Source organism: Salvia miltiorrhiza, chromosome 8 (genome assembly GCF_028751815.1).
Source record: "Salvia miltiorrhiza cultivar Shanhuang (shh) chromosome 8, IMPLAD_Smil_shh, whole genome shotgun sequence".
Classification (NCBI taxonomy): domain Eukaryota; kingdom Viridiplantae; phylum Streptophyta; class Magnoliopsida; order Lamiales; family Lamiaceae; genus Salvia; species Salvia miltiorrhiza.
The window spans coordinates 15,976,601-15,991,263 of NC_080394.1; the positions used below are offsets into that span (position 1 = coordinate 15,976,601).

Consider the following 14,663-nt stretch of genomic DNA (forward strand, 5'->3'; position numbering starts at 1 on the left):
TTTTCTTATGTCGTTTTTTATTTTAGGGTTAATTATGTATAAATACTAAATTTTTTATAAATTTTCATTTTGCATATGATTTTTTTTTAAAAAATTACTCAACTATTAATTTTTTAGCCCGAAACGATGTCATTTTTATTCAATTATATAATATGATGTCGGTTTTTTCGCACGATCATATTTATGCCACACGAGTATATTTATGTCATGTTACAGTGACGAAAAAATGGGTGAATATACAAAATAAGAAAAAAAAATTAATTAAATAATTTTAATAAAAAATTTAAAGGTTGTGTGTAAAATAATTTATATACAATTAACTCATTCTTTAATAATTACGGACCTGGCCTGCAAACAAAGTAGGAGACGTTTAAAGAAAAAAAAAACGGAGTGTGACAGTGACATTATTTCATCCCAAAAAGAAAATTGAACAAAGAAAAATGTGGCATTCCTTATTTATGTGCTCGAGAATAAATTAGTCGAACCATAGATAGATAAAGAAGAAAGAGATTCAAGAGAATATCAGCGTATAAGTTATAACGACAGCATATATATAGTTGGATTTTAATTATAAGAACTTTAAGATACATAGTTTACCAGAAAATATTATGCATAAATATATTATAAGGAAATAATATATTGTTATATCCCAAGTTATGATTCGCCTTGAATATTTTAAATTCATGTGGCAAAACGCAAAAATGGAAAATTTATCAATTCCTATTTTATTTTCTTCCAAATATTTCGGTATCTAGTTAATGTATGGTTATGGCCATTTGCCAATTAGGAAACACAATTCACCTCCCACAAAAAAGAGCAGCCAATATTTTCAAAAGATAAAACCAGCCAATGCTGATCTGTGTATTAACCACTTACATCCACCATAATCCGAAAGACACGGCGACATAAGCTGATCATTCAACAGAAATTAATTCAAACCAAAAGTATACAAAACAATAATAAATTAAAATTTTAATTTTACTTGAAATAAACAGTAATTAAAAATAACATCGAAAAATAGCAAGGGTAAAAAAGAAACTAGTAACAAAGGAAAAACAAAAAGTCAAGACGCAGAATCCCACGTTCATTCATAATCCTTAAATTTCCTTCTTCATTTGATGCGCCAAAATTAGACATTGGAAATCCAACAATAAAATCCTACATTAATGAGAGTCTTCAACTTTTGATTGATTTTCAAAGATTTTTGTATGAACGAATATTCTGACCGCCGGCACGGAGGCGCTAATGTTTCCATGACGACGGCCGCCGGAAGCACCTCCGCCAGCCCCGCCTCCACCTCTGAGAATTCCGTCAGATGTGAAAAAAGAACGATTAAGGTATTTTTTTTCTCATTGTTTATCGGTGATTTCTTGAAATTCTTTGTTATATAGATTATTCAATCCAACATTTTTTGTCACGTGTATATGTTTATTTATAATATTTGAATGGGATTATAGTCCATAATCCCAAGGATTTTTAGTTACAAGAGATCGTACAGCAGAGATAGTTTTTCAGAGGAAGAAACCCTTCAATCAGATGGAAATAGCAATGAAAACGGTGCGTTATTTATTTCGATTTCTTTTTTAAACATAGGAAATTTAAATTTCTGTTACAAATTTTTGATGATTAATTTCTTTCTTATGTTGTTGGATCGGAGACAGAATCAGATAATAATGTTACGTCAAGAACAAAAGCTTTTCTGGAGGAGTCAAACTTCATCAAAAGAGGTTTCTCAGGTAGCAATCATCTCACAATATTAGTTTGTCTAAAATGATTCACGCATTAGTTTCATATTTTATACAAATTCTTCATGTGTAGAAATACCAAATCTTTATAATACAATATCTAATTTTTTCCCTGCATTAACATACATTATCCGTGACATCAGTCTTGGTAGGCTCCATTAATTATATTTAAAATTTCGCAGCAGAAACTCCATGCTAATCGATGAAACTTTTAGTCTATCACGTGATTATTAGCCTTTTCAAAATTTCAAATTGAACGAATTGAACTTATGTTTAATTGAACGGCACTCTTATTGCATCTACGAATAATGGTCACGTCTCAAAGAAAGTGAGAAATTCACCAAATTTTAGTTTTGGATAGTCATAAATTTTGTGTATATGCAAAATTGTACATTCACGTAAACAAGATTCGGTGAATTTGTAGTTTTGGGTTGGCACGTGATGGAAACAACAAAGAAAAGATTTGGTCTGCATATTCTAATGTATTCTCGTATCTCCTAGTACAATTTTTAAGAATATCCTTTAAATCCAAGATGTAATATCTCAACAGCAAGTCAACTCTTGTTATAGCACAAGTTAATATTTGCACGCCACCTATGAAGTAACCAAAGATGGTATAATCTACGTATAGTGGTAGCTTACCTACCAGAAGACTAATTTGCATATGCAGTATGCATTTCTGCAGAGATATATTCATTGCATGTTGATAAATAAAGCAATAAGTACATTTTTTGGGGGGGCGTCTATATTGACCCTTAAAAATGGAAAATCGACATGTTTTTTAAAAATGGGAGGGCGAAGAATATATAAGAATCAATGGTGATGCTAAACTCTTGATCTTCTCTCTCTCTCTCTCTCTCTCTCTCTCTCTCTCAGAGAGGCACAGCGTGGCCGAAGTCGAAACCCTAACCCTATCGAGCTTCAATCGATCAATGGCGCCACAGACGGTAGTCCAAAACATAAGGTATATATGAACTAAAGTAGTAGTTTTTTAGACTTGAGGTTTCTTGTTTGTGTGTATTAATGTTTTAAGAAGATAAAAAAAAAACAAATAAATAAATTAGGGTTTTCGTGGGAACGTGGAATGTTGGAGGAAACACTCCTGATCATGGCATGAATCTCGAAGATTTCTTGCAAGTGGAGGGATCTGCAGACTTATACGTAGTAGGGTAAATTCTGGAATCTTTTTGAAAATTAAGCGTGGGTTAATTCGTGTTGGTATTATTAATTGGAAAATATGAATATACAGGTTTCAAGAAATCGTTCCACTAAATGCTGGAAATGTGCTGGTGATTGAAGACAACGAGCCAGCATCGAAGTGGCTAGCCTTGATAAGCCACGCACTGAACAAGTCAAAGTGCAGTAACATGTTGGAAAAGCAATGTCTGAAGGCCATGAGCAAGAATGTAAGAGGAGAATGCGAGGCGTTCAAGGGCTGCAACTGCAGGAGGAGTAGGGTGGGTGGTGATGAGTGCATGTACCAACTGGTAGCAAGCAAGCAGATGGTAGGGCTATTTCTGTCGATTTGGGGGCGAGGAGATGTGGTTAAAAGCATCGGGCACGTGAGGATATCGTGCCTAGGAAGGGGGATAATGGGGTATCTGGGGAATAAGGGATGCATCTCCATAAGCATGACGCTGCACCAGACCAGCTTCTGCTTCGTGTGCAGCCACTTGGCGTCGGGGGAGAAAGAGGGAGATGAGCTGAGGAGGAATTCCGATGTAGCGCAAATCCTCAAGGGCATACTCTTCCCCAGGCTTTGCAACACTCGGATCCCTCAAAGAATTGCCGATCACGAGTAACTTACTTCACCCACACTTTTACTTCACTCCTATATATATCATGCTCTAACCCACAAATATTTCAGCCGCCTCATTTGGCTAGGTGATCTAAATTATCGAATCGGATTAAGCTACGACGAGGCTAGGATTCTACTACAGGATAATAATTGGGACTCATTATTGGAAAAGGATCAGGTTTGTTGCCTCTCATTAAATTCTGTTGACATTTTTTTAAATTATACCACCAATATTTTCGTCAAACCACACCTAATTCACCCCAACTCTACATGTAACATCATCATATATATCCCCTAATTTTGTCAAACTAGCATTTCTATCTAATGCAACGTGCCGGAAATGTTTTTATATTTTTATATTGGGGTTATGGTAAAATGTAATTTTCATCTAAACTTTCAATTAAGTCAAGAAAATACATGAATTTATATTTTAATTACAACTACACCAACTTTGGTAAAGAGGTCCCAAGAAAAAGAGGTCTCGCTATGATCCTAAGGCCAATCACAAAGACCTTGATATTAAGCTTGGAAGATCTTTTCCGACTGCCAACTAAGGTTCATGTATTTTTTTGGTTGAATTGAAAGTTCGGGTGAAAATTATAATTTTCATTAACTCCAACTCAATTGTTATATTTGTAAATATAATAAAAAAAATTACTCTCTCCGTCCCAATAAAAGTGGCCACTTTTTTTTGGGCACGGAGATTAAGAAGGGGATTGTTATGTTTTAATTAAGTGTGACCCACCAAAATTAGTGAGTAATTTTTAGAAAGTAGCCTACAATTGTTTACCAAATTAGTGAGTAATTTTGACATTTTTAGAAAGTGGCCTACAATTGTTGACCAAATTAGTGAGTAATTGTTGACTTAATTAAAGTAAACTTTTGCCATTTTTAGAAAGTAGCCACTTTTAATGGGACACCCAAAAAGGAAATGTGGCCACTTTTATTGGGACGGAGGGAGTACTATTTTTTAACTATATATATATATATATATATATATATATATATATATATATTTTTGAGTTGAATATTGATAAAATAAAAAGGAATTCACAATAATAAAAATTGATATTATGAAAAGACAAAAAAAAAAGTTTAAAAAATAAAAAAAATGAAAAATAGATTTATGCAAAAAGGATGGGAGAGGAAAGAGATTTTTTTACAAACTTTTACATTTTAAATCATATATTTACATAAAAGATATCAAATTAAAGTTCTTATCGTGATCTTTAATTTGATATGCATATTAAATATTTTATATTAGTTGAATTTCACAATTTTAGAAAGAAATAAAATTAAAAATAAAAAGATAAAAAATAAAAGACGTAATTATAAATAAATTCTTAATTTTATTATAACTCAAAAAATATCATTTAATTTTAAATTTAATTTTAAATTGAAATCATGCATTTTTAATATAGTATAGATGTCAGCATCATTAAGTGAATTCATAAGGCAACTGGCAACCAATAGTTGATACGTGTTCGTCGCCTTTTCTTAATTTACAAAAAGTTATGCTTTCTCATGTTAAACTCCAACTTAATTACATAACAAATTCTTACTATATATTGTATTTGTCATACAAGTATATATCAACCTCACATATATCTATATTAAGGGGTGTTACTTTTAAAGATTAATCTAGATAGAAACAAATAGTATAGATTAATTATATTTATTAAGATGTATTGGAATTTTGGAATATTATAATATCCTTGGTAATTTTTATCACTCGAATTAATTTTAATTGATTTATATTTTATTAAGAGAATGGTTGGAGAATCCCTAAAGATAAATGTATTCAATTATATTTTATCAACTATGAAAAGAAAAGCCCTTAAAAATTAGTTAAAGAATATCATTTGACTTTTAGGACTTGCTACGTTGAATTCTTGAAGTGCAAATAATTAATCTATGTTTCCAACTATAGGACAGCTTTTCTTATACTAATTATGATTTGATTGACAGCCTAATATTTTGTATAATATCTTGATTTGATTTTTTTGATTAATTAATTAACAACAGCTGAATACTGAAAGAGAAGCAGGAAGAGTATTTTGTGGGTGGAACGAAGGCAAGATTTTATTTGCACCCACATACAAATATTCCCAAAATTCTGATTCATATGCAGGAGAGAATAGCAAGTCGAAGAGAAAACGAAGGACCCCTGCATGGTATGGACTTGGCCTTTATGAAATCTTTAAATTTGGTATGTAGTATTTTAATTGATTAAACATGGTTTGCAGGTGCGATAGAATATTATGGCGCGGCGATGGCATGGAGCAACTGTCGTATGTAAGAGGAGAATCAAGATTTTCCGATCATAGGCCGGTTTGTGCGTTGTTTGCAGTAGAGGTGGAACTCATCAACAAAAACCCCAGATTTAGAAAGGGCTATTCATGTGCCGCCGCCAAGTTCGAATTCGAAGAATGCTTGTCTCAGAGGCAAACTTTTTGCGAGTTTTAGCCATTTTAATTCTACAAACACATGTAATATATAGGGTAATGTTTCTTTTAACCAATGCTGAACGAAACATAAGATGGATTATATAATCTTTATATCTATCTTTGATGACACACCACACACACTAGTCAATCCACCACGTCATGATACCCCAAGTCCCAAATAGAAGGTGCAAAATCCTCGTTGAAGACCTCCTCTATAGGTTTAACGTTATTCGGATCCAAGTTCCCGTAAACGGGTCCGAATCCGAGCTGTTCCATCTCATCAAGGTTCCAGAAACTTCCAGAAGTGGCAATGCTGCAACTAGTCTCTTCATTGCTCTTCTCCAATGGCATCATCAGCTTTTCACAGAGGTTCAACTCCTGCAGAATTTGGGTCTCCTTTTGTTGATCATTTAGAAAGAGTTGGAGGCCATTTTCAGTATTTCCGTAAGCACAGATTAGTTGATGATCAATTCTTGAATTCTTGTCCGCGAATCCAGCCTCGTCAGCATTCCTCGGACAGCCGGAGTTCTGGCAAGCGTAGGCTAAGTGGAGGCGGCCGGAGCCAAACTCGCACGGCCTCTTCTCATTGGCCCTAATCAATCCAAGATCTTCATCACTTTCCCCTTGCTCATCTTCATCTAGATCGGAGATCTTGAGTGATTTCTGAGCCAATTTGACGATGGCTTCTTCTTGATTAACCACCTTGGCCCAAGTGGCGGAGTCGTTGGCAGTCATCTTGTGCTGCAGCGACTTGGACTGGCTGACGAGGCGCCGCATCCGCTCCAAGTCGGGCGCCATGTGCTTAATGATGGCCGCCAGCACGCTCACCTTCCACGCCTTCTTCAGGTCGTGCGGCTTCCGGTAGGGCGGCGGGCCGTGCTCGTGCGCGGCGTCCCCCTGGTCCCCCCACCACAGCTCGTCGCCGCGCGGCCACCAGGGCGGCGCAAGCCCCCGCTCCAGAGGGAAGCGGCGCTGCGGCGGCACGCAGTGCTGCATCAAGGCCGAGAGCAGCGACCCCAGCGTGGTATCGTGCAGTTCCTGGAGCAGGTGCATGAAGGAATCGGGGCCCATCTCGGCCGTCATCTGCGGCAGGAAGTCGGCGATGGCGGCGGGGGCGTTCACGTCGAAGCGGACGTCCTCCTTCCACCAGCGGCGGAGGCTGTCGGAGGCGCCCGTGACGGGCTTCCCTTTGTCAGGCACGATGCCGTAGACGAAGCCTTGGCCCTTGCAGACGTCCATGATCTTCACCATGTATTTGAGGATGGCGTCTTGAGCGCGGCACATTTTCTTCCGGCGGGAGTGCTCCAGCTTCTCCGCCGTGTCGGGCTGCTCCGCCTCCAGCTTGGCCTTCATCTTCTGCATGCGCATCCGGTCCTTCCACATGCGCCGGTTGAGGTCCGCGAAGCTGATCGATTCGTCCTCGCTCAGCTCCAGAGCGGGACTGCTCGGCTCCCCCTCGCAGTCGTAGATCTCCACCATTTTCGCCGCCTTGCGCTCCGTCGTGACAAACTATTCTGATTCTGTGGAGTAGAAGAAGAGAGATGATACCAGTTTACGGTTTACGAAACTGAAAGAAGATATTGGATATATATACGTGATCATTCTTACGCAAATTAAATTTGGTGGAAAAAGGTTTCACAGCTGCGGCGCTGCATGCTTTACACGTGGCACGTCTTCAGCAGTCCAATTTTGCAACAAAATTATGCTCAAACTTATATTATCATACGAAAACGGGAGATCATCAAATTTTGACTAACAAGTTGTGAATTTTTTACTTTTTAATTTTCAATAAATATCATCGATAACGCCTAGCTCAAGTAGCAAAATTGAGATACTTAAAAATTCCGATTATATGCGGATAATTTTCACCTTTATGAGGTGTAGTGATTCCGCCTCATTTTCTCACATTTGTGTGATGTAGAGGTCTTGCTTGCGTGCTTGATTATATTTAAATATCTCTAATAATTTTAATTCAAAAAAAATTCAATAGATACAAATTCAATGTTTCCCATTAATTATTTTACCTGAAGACTTTAATGAATAGCCATCGCTGTTAAGAACAACCGAGATCCAATGAGAATTTGCGCATAGCTCATGGTCTTTGACATCAGAAAGTAAGGCTGTAATAAAATTGAGTGCTCTAACTCAGGCCATCGACATCATACGCTCTACTAAAATAGATTTCGCGGAAAATCGAGAGAAGGGAATGCGTCAAGGCGGCAAACAAGACAACTACATTTTGGCTTAAATGTTGATGTATCTAATTATTTCAAAATCAAAAAATAAGGGTCATTATAGTTTAAAGCCTTAACTTTTAGTAAATTTCAGCTTATAGCCTCAGCTTTGATTTATTTTTTATATAGCCTGAACTTTGAAAAATTGTTTAATTATAGCTATAATTGCACCCAAATTATATTCGTAACATATTCTTTATCGTGATTACAACTAAAATGATTATCAATTGTCACGAAATTAGAGTCTAATGTATTCTATATGAAAAGAGGTTTTCAACGGTAGGTAGCACATCGTCATCGGACCACCGGTGTAGTCGGAATCGCGCCAAAAAGTAATTAGTGCAGTGATGCCAACTTTCACACGCAATTCTGACTTCACCGATGGTCCGATGACGATGGACTATGTATCGTTGAAATTCTTATTTAGTGTAGAATACATTAAGATCTGATTCTGTGGCAATCGGTCATCGTTTTATATGTAATTTTGATAAAGAAGACCTAATGTCATAGTTTTGATGTGATTATGGCTATAATTAAATAATTTTTCAAAGTCTAGGCTATACAAAAAATAAATTAAAGTTGAGGCCATAAACTGAAATTTACTGAAATTAAGTTAAGGCTATAAACTATAATTAACCCAAAAAGTAATTAAATGCAGGATTATGTCAATTTGTATGATATTATTACTGGCAATTTTAAGGGTTAAAATTATTTAAAATTAAAGTGTATATTTTCTTTATATAAACAATCTTAAATCATTAGCATTGTCACGTATCAATATAATTATTCACAAATGCAATAAGAGATTTCACATTAAAATCAATAAAGTATCTCAATTATGAAAATTTTCATAAAAGGGTTATGAGAGCACTCCCAGCAGATCACCTAAATGCATCACTAATTCTAAATTTAGGCTAAAATAATTGAAAATGAGATAGAAAATGTATCCAGCAGATCCCATAAATTGGATGGGGCCCAAAAAAAATTTTACACCTACCTAAATTCAATCTTAAATTTACAACCACCCAAATTTATTTTAAGCTTATAATTAGTAGGGCTCACACATAATTATTGCTTTTATGTAGAAAATAGGAGATCTGGTGTATACATTTATAAAATCGAGATCCTAAAATTAAATAGGGAAGTTTTAGGGAGGAATATAGGAGCATAATTTTGGGATTTCTGCTGGGAGTGCTCTGAAAGGGTTAAAATACAATAAGCGATTTCACATTAAAAAGGGCTAATTGCTGAAAGAATTATGAATTTTAATTTTCGACATATTTTATAAATTGATGAATAATACTCCATCCGTCCCTGAAATAAGTTCATCTTTCTCCTTTTTGGGACGTTCCCCAAATAAGTTACTCTTTCTTTCTTTCCATTTTTAGACAATTACCTCACCACTAATAATACTTTATTTATTATTACTTTTTACTTTTTCACCATTCCCAATACTAATTATACTCCCTCCGTCCCAATAAAAGTGGCCACATTTCCTTTTTGGGTGTCCCATTAAAAGTGGCTACTTTCTAAAAATGGCAAAAGTTTACTTTAATTAAGTCAACAATTACTCACTAATTTGGTCAACAATTGTAGGCCACTTTCTAAAAATGTCAAAATTACTCACTAATTTGGTCAACAATTGTAGGCCACTTTCTAAAAATTACTCACTAATTTTGGTGGGTCACACTCAATTAAAACATAACAATCCCCTTCTTAATCTCCGTGCCCAAAAAAAAGTGGTCACTTTTATTGGGACGGAGGGAGTACATTTTTTCACATTTCCACCACTCCCAATATTCTAACATATTTTTATCCAATATCAATACGCCTTACCATTTTTCCTTAAAACTCGTGCCGTCCCCAAAGATGAACTTATTTTGAGGACGGGGGGAGTAACATTGTTTTTCGATCGAGACAATAGTAGAAAATATCCAACTTCACATAACAAAAATAAATTATACCCATTTTTATATTAAAAAAAACCATAAATTTACCTACTTTTTGTGTAAAAACTAAAAAGACACATTTACGTTCAATGAATATACAATAAAAAATAATCTTTATACATATAAAGAGCAAAGTAAATGTAAATAAATTCAATTAGAAGGATATAATTGAAATTTGAAAAAATTAGGTTAGCTTCGTAATTTTATTTATTAATGTAATCAATGCCTATTATTTTAAAAGAAAAACTTTCTAATACTACAATATAATTGAAGGACGTGCATGTAGTTAATTTTGTTGTGGAAAAAATTAGATGTGGTGGCTTATGTTTTTTTTACTCTTTCTTTTAAAAAGATACATTTATTCTCATTTTGGTGTAAATTTATTCTTAATAAAATATGAAATATGGATCTTGAATGAAAGATAGTAAGAATACTTTTAATTGGACACGTGGTAGGTAAAAAATGAATAAGAATTAAACAAATTATTATCATTTAAATGTTTTAAATATTCTTTCAAATAATAGCATATTAAATGATTTTTATTATTTATTTTTCTTAAGAGCCAATTAAGATTTCACAAACGTTTCCTTAACCCTTTTAAAATTTTCCTTTTCTTCTTTGCATCTTCCTCATCTAATATTTTAATTTTCGAATTAAGCATCTAAAAACAAATTAAATTATGTATCTATATTTACGTTATATTAAAATTCTATCAAAAGAACTCAACGTACTAATATGAAATGGTAATAGATTATTTTATTTAAGAAACAAATTATAAAGGTGTCACGTTCTAAAATGATGTTTGTCTATACTTTTTAAAATAATAATAGTGCTTTTTTGTAAGTGAATAACTATTAGTAAAAACTAAAAAAGTATTTAATAATTGTAAGATAATCTTAAAACGAATAATATTTACTAGAAATTAGATTTTCATAATAAAAATTACAGTTATTAATTTTAAATTACAATATGTTGAAAAAATGTGAAATTTAAAGCCAAATAGAGAAGATCATGGATTGATGCTATAAAAAGTTCTAAAATTATATTCATTGAATAATATTTATTAAAATTAATAATAAAATGTGTACCCTATTCACAACATATACTTTTTTACATTACGTTTTATAATAATTAAGTTAAAATTAAATATTATATTGCTAATTTTAGTATAATAATTTTTAAGAATATGATAATAAATTTGTATATTTGTGGGGAACGGAGGGAGTATTAAGCACGCAAAAATAGTGTTGATTTATTTTTTGACACTAGATCAATTCTTAATTATTTACCGTTTAATTGAGCTATTTTAATGATTAAATTGTTTCTCATTTCTTTCAACATTTGCATTTCACCATATCTCTCTCTCTCTCTCTCTCTCTCTCTCTCTCTCTCTATATATATATATATATATATATATATACTATTGTATAGTTTATATGAGTGAATGTGTAAAATATATATTAAACCCTATTTATAATATATGTGAATATGTTGGTTCACTAGTATTAGGAAAAACCAAAAATTCTAATATCACATCTCACCCCCATCTGATCTCACACACATCATCAATCTTCCCCCAAAACTCCACTCCTAATCTCAAATCATATTCCTGCAGTCTTCAACCTCTGTTTCTATCATCTTCGTCGACTGTGACTCATTCTCCTCATCACACAACTGCTATTAATGTCGTTGCACCCAATTGCTGCAAAAATATGTATTTGTATAATTAATCTTTCACTAATTTTTATAATCAAAATTGTATCGTGACAGTTTTTTTAGAAGATGTCTAAAATGGAAAACTGACTTAAAGATTATTTTGTTGCGATCTGTTCAATTTTTTGAGAGAAAAAATAAATCTTTTATATTATTTTTGGATGTTTTTTAATTGGTTGGGGGCATGGGGAATGCAGAGGAGGGAAGTCGGCAAACGCATCTTTTCTTTCTCTCAATTTTGTATTCTACTTTAGTGTTCAGTTTTATGTTCTCATTTACCTAATTAACCGAATATTTGAACCTTATTATAAAATTAAATTAAAAGACAGAATTTGTTGGCAACAATAGAAAGATAATGTTATATATCTGATATATGTGTTACTGTCTATCCATCCAATATTTTATCGATTCGATCTATATAAACTTATAATCATCGATTAATCGATTTTAGATCTTTGGATTGATCGGCTGGTCGAACTGATCAATGCATGACCTAATCCACGGTCTCAAATCAAAATAGATTCGAGGAAATATTTGTAACTAGCCATCTAGTGACTTAGAAAATGTTGCACTTCAATTGATAAATGTCAGTTTAATTCTTTATAAGGAGGGACGGGAATAGTAACGTCTTAATTTTTAATTACTCCATTTTTTACATCAAAATGTTCCGGACAAACGCCACTCGATAGAATTTTGCAATTTTTTACTCTAAGGTTGAATTTTGCAAAGTTCATAATTTGGACATAGGTTAAAGTGGTGGCTTAATTACTTATATTTAAAAATATATTCGAATTTAGAACTATGTTAACTAAATATTACTCCTACTTCCTTTATCTCTTAAATGAGTATCCAATTAAATGTGTGTGAATGAAATAAAACTTTCACTTTTATTATTACATGGAATATATTTATTGAAACGAAAAAATGATCGAGTATTTATTTGGAGAATGGAGAAAACGCTATACTCCCTCCGTTTTTTTATAAGTGTCCTATTTAGCTCATTTTTTATTTCTCAATAAGTGTTCTATTTCAAAATTTGAGAGTATATTTATGACATTTTTTCTATTTTATCCTTATTTAATACTCCACTTGTATGAATGTAATAATTAGTTGTATATATGCATTTATTATGATAATTACTAAGGTTATAAATGTAAAATATCACTACAAGAAAACACGCGTTTAACGACCGAAATTTTCGATCGTTAATTTTACGGCCTTAACGACCGATTTACGACCGTTTCACGACCGATTTTTTTTTTTATTTTTTAACGATCGAAAATTCGGTCGCTAATTATTTTTTTAATATTTTATTTTTCTTAACGACCGAATTTTCGGTCGTAAAAATATTTTTTTTATATTTTAATTATTTTTAAAATTTTAACGACCGAAAATTCGGTCGTTAATATACTTTTTAAAGTTTTTCTAAATTTAATTTAAAAAAAAATTTAACGACCGAATTATTCGGTATTATTTTTTTAAATTTTTTATTTATTTATTATTTTTTTAAATAAAAAAATATTTTTTAATTATTTTTTTTAAAGACCGAATTTTTTGGTCGTTAAAATTATTTTTATTTTTTATTTATTTTAATTAATTAATTTATTTATTTTACTTATTAACGACCGAATAATCGGTCGTTAATATTATTTTTTCAATTTTTAAATTTCATTTTTATTTTCATTTATTTTTATTTTTATTTTTTGATTATGTATATATGTATAAATATTTAATTATTTTTTAATAATTTTCTATTTAATTATTATTTTTAAATTATAGAGAATATTTTAAAAATGATTGTTATTTTCATAATATTATTCTAAAAAATTAGATAATATTGATTATTAATAAAAATGTGATATTATTTGCAAATAATAATAAATTATTAGATTTATTATAATAAATTATTAGACTTATTAGATTTTCTAAATTATTAGATTCATTATTTTCAAAATATTAATAACTTTATTATTTTAAAATAATAAAAATATATTTCAAATATTAATTTTATTAATATTGATTATTTGATTTAATATTGATTTTGTTGTATATTTGATTGTTATTTTTCATACTCATATTTTCTTTTCTTTTTTAATTACGATAATATTAATTTTTTATTATTTTAAATTCGATCGTATATTTACCGTCAATGTTTCGCCGGCACAACAAATCTTAGTTATTATCTCGACATATTATAAGGTTATGAATGATTAATGATATTTTATATTGAATTAGAGTTTAAATGAATTAATAGGTACTATATATATCAATAATACGAGTGTTCTATACTGGTGACTACTCGAAAGGAACTTCAAGGTTAAGTCTGCTTGACTTAGAGCACAAGTAAGATGGGTGATCCATTGGAAAGTTCGTCAAATGGTATGCAATTAAAGTCAAAATACATTAGAAATACACTAAAAATACTTGTGGGATACAAAGGTATAAAAAATCGGAAAAAAAAATATTTTTTTTTATTAATTTTTAACTACCGAATTTTCGGTCGTTAAAAATAAAATTTCGATCGTTATTTAAAAAAAATTAAAAAAATATTTTTTTTATTTATATTTTTTTTTGTCTTTTTAACGACCGAAATTTCGGTCGTTAAAAATAAAAAATCGATCGCTAAATTTAACGACCGAAAAAACGGTCGTTAAAAATATTAACGACTGATTTTTGGGTTTTAACAACTGAAATTTCGATCGTTAGAGCCACATTTTCTTGTAATATATCTTATTTTATTATATGTGTATTTTGACGGCTAAGGATACTTAATAAAA

At 31.8% G+C, this 14,663-nt stretch overlaps 2 protein-coding genes across 2 annotated transcripts; one reads left to right on the forward strand and one right to left on the reverse strand.

Moving 5' to 3' along the window:
* The first annotated feature begins 797 nt into the window (after positions 1 to 797).
* On the forward strand, positions 798 to 6,107 carry LOC131001403 (type I inositol polyphosphate 5-phosphatase 5-like). Its single transcript, XM_057927789.1, has 9 exons — positions 798 to 1,337; positions 1,458 to 1,557; positions 1,662 to 1,736; positions 2,622 to 2,709; positions 2,810 to 2,914; positions 2,995 to 3,543; positions 3,613 to 3,721; positions 5,569 to 5,717; positions 5,790 to 6,107. Exons 1-9 carry the CDS (start codon positions 1,209 to 1,211, stop codon positions 6,007 to 6,009), a joined length of 1,524 nt encoding a protein of 507 aa, XP_057783772.1. The 5' UTR covers positions 798 to 1,208; the 3' UTR covers positions 6,010 to 6,107.
* A 27-nt stretch (positions 6,108 to 6,134) lies between these two features.
* On the reverse strand, positions 6,135 to 7,805 carry LOC130998122 (putative ETHYLENE INSENSITIVE 3-like 4 protein). The gene has a single exon (XM_057923556.1). The coding sequence runs from the start codon at positions 7,467 to 7,469 to the stop codon at positions 6,135 to 6,137; it is 1,335 nt and encodes a 444-aa protein (XP_057779539.1). The 5' UTR covers positions 7,470 to 7,805.
* Between the last annotated feature and the right edge of the window lie 6,858 nt (positions 7,806 to 14,663).

Bases quoted from the DNA above. Each gene is read 5' to 3' on its own strand.
- LOC131001403 (XM_057927789.1), top strand. From the start codon at position 1,209: ATGAACGAATATTCTGACCGCCGGCACGGAGGCGCTAATGTTTCCATG. The intron at 2,710-2,809 runs GTATATATGAAC...TAAATAAATTAG, and splicing joins ACGGTAGTCCAAAACATAAG to GGTTTTCGTGGGAACGTGGA. The intron at 2,915-2,994 runs GTAAATTCTGGA...ATGAATATACAG, and splicing joins GCAGACTTATACGTAGTAGG to GTTTCAAGAAATCGTTCCAC.
- LOC130998122 (XM_057923556.1), bottom strand. From the start codon at position 7,469: ATGGTGGAGATCTACGACTGCGAGGGGGAGCCGAGCAGTCCCGCTCTG.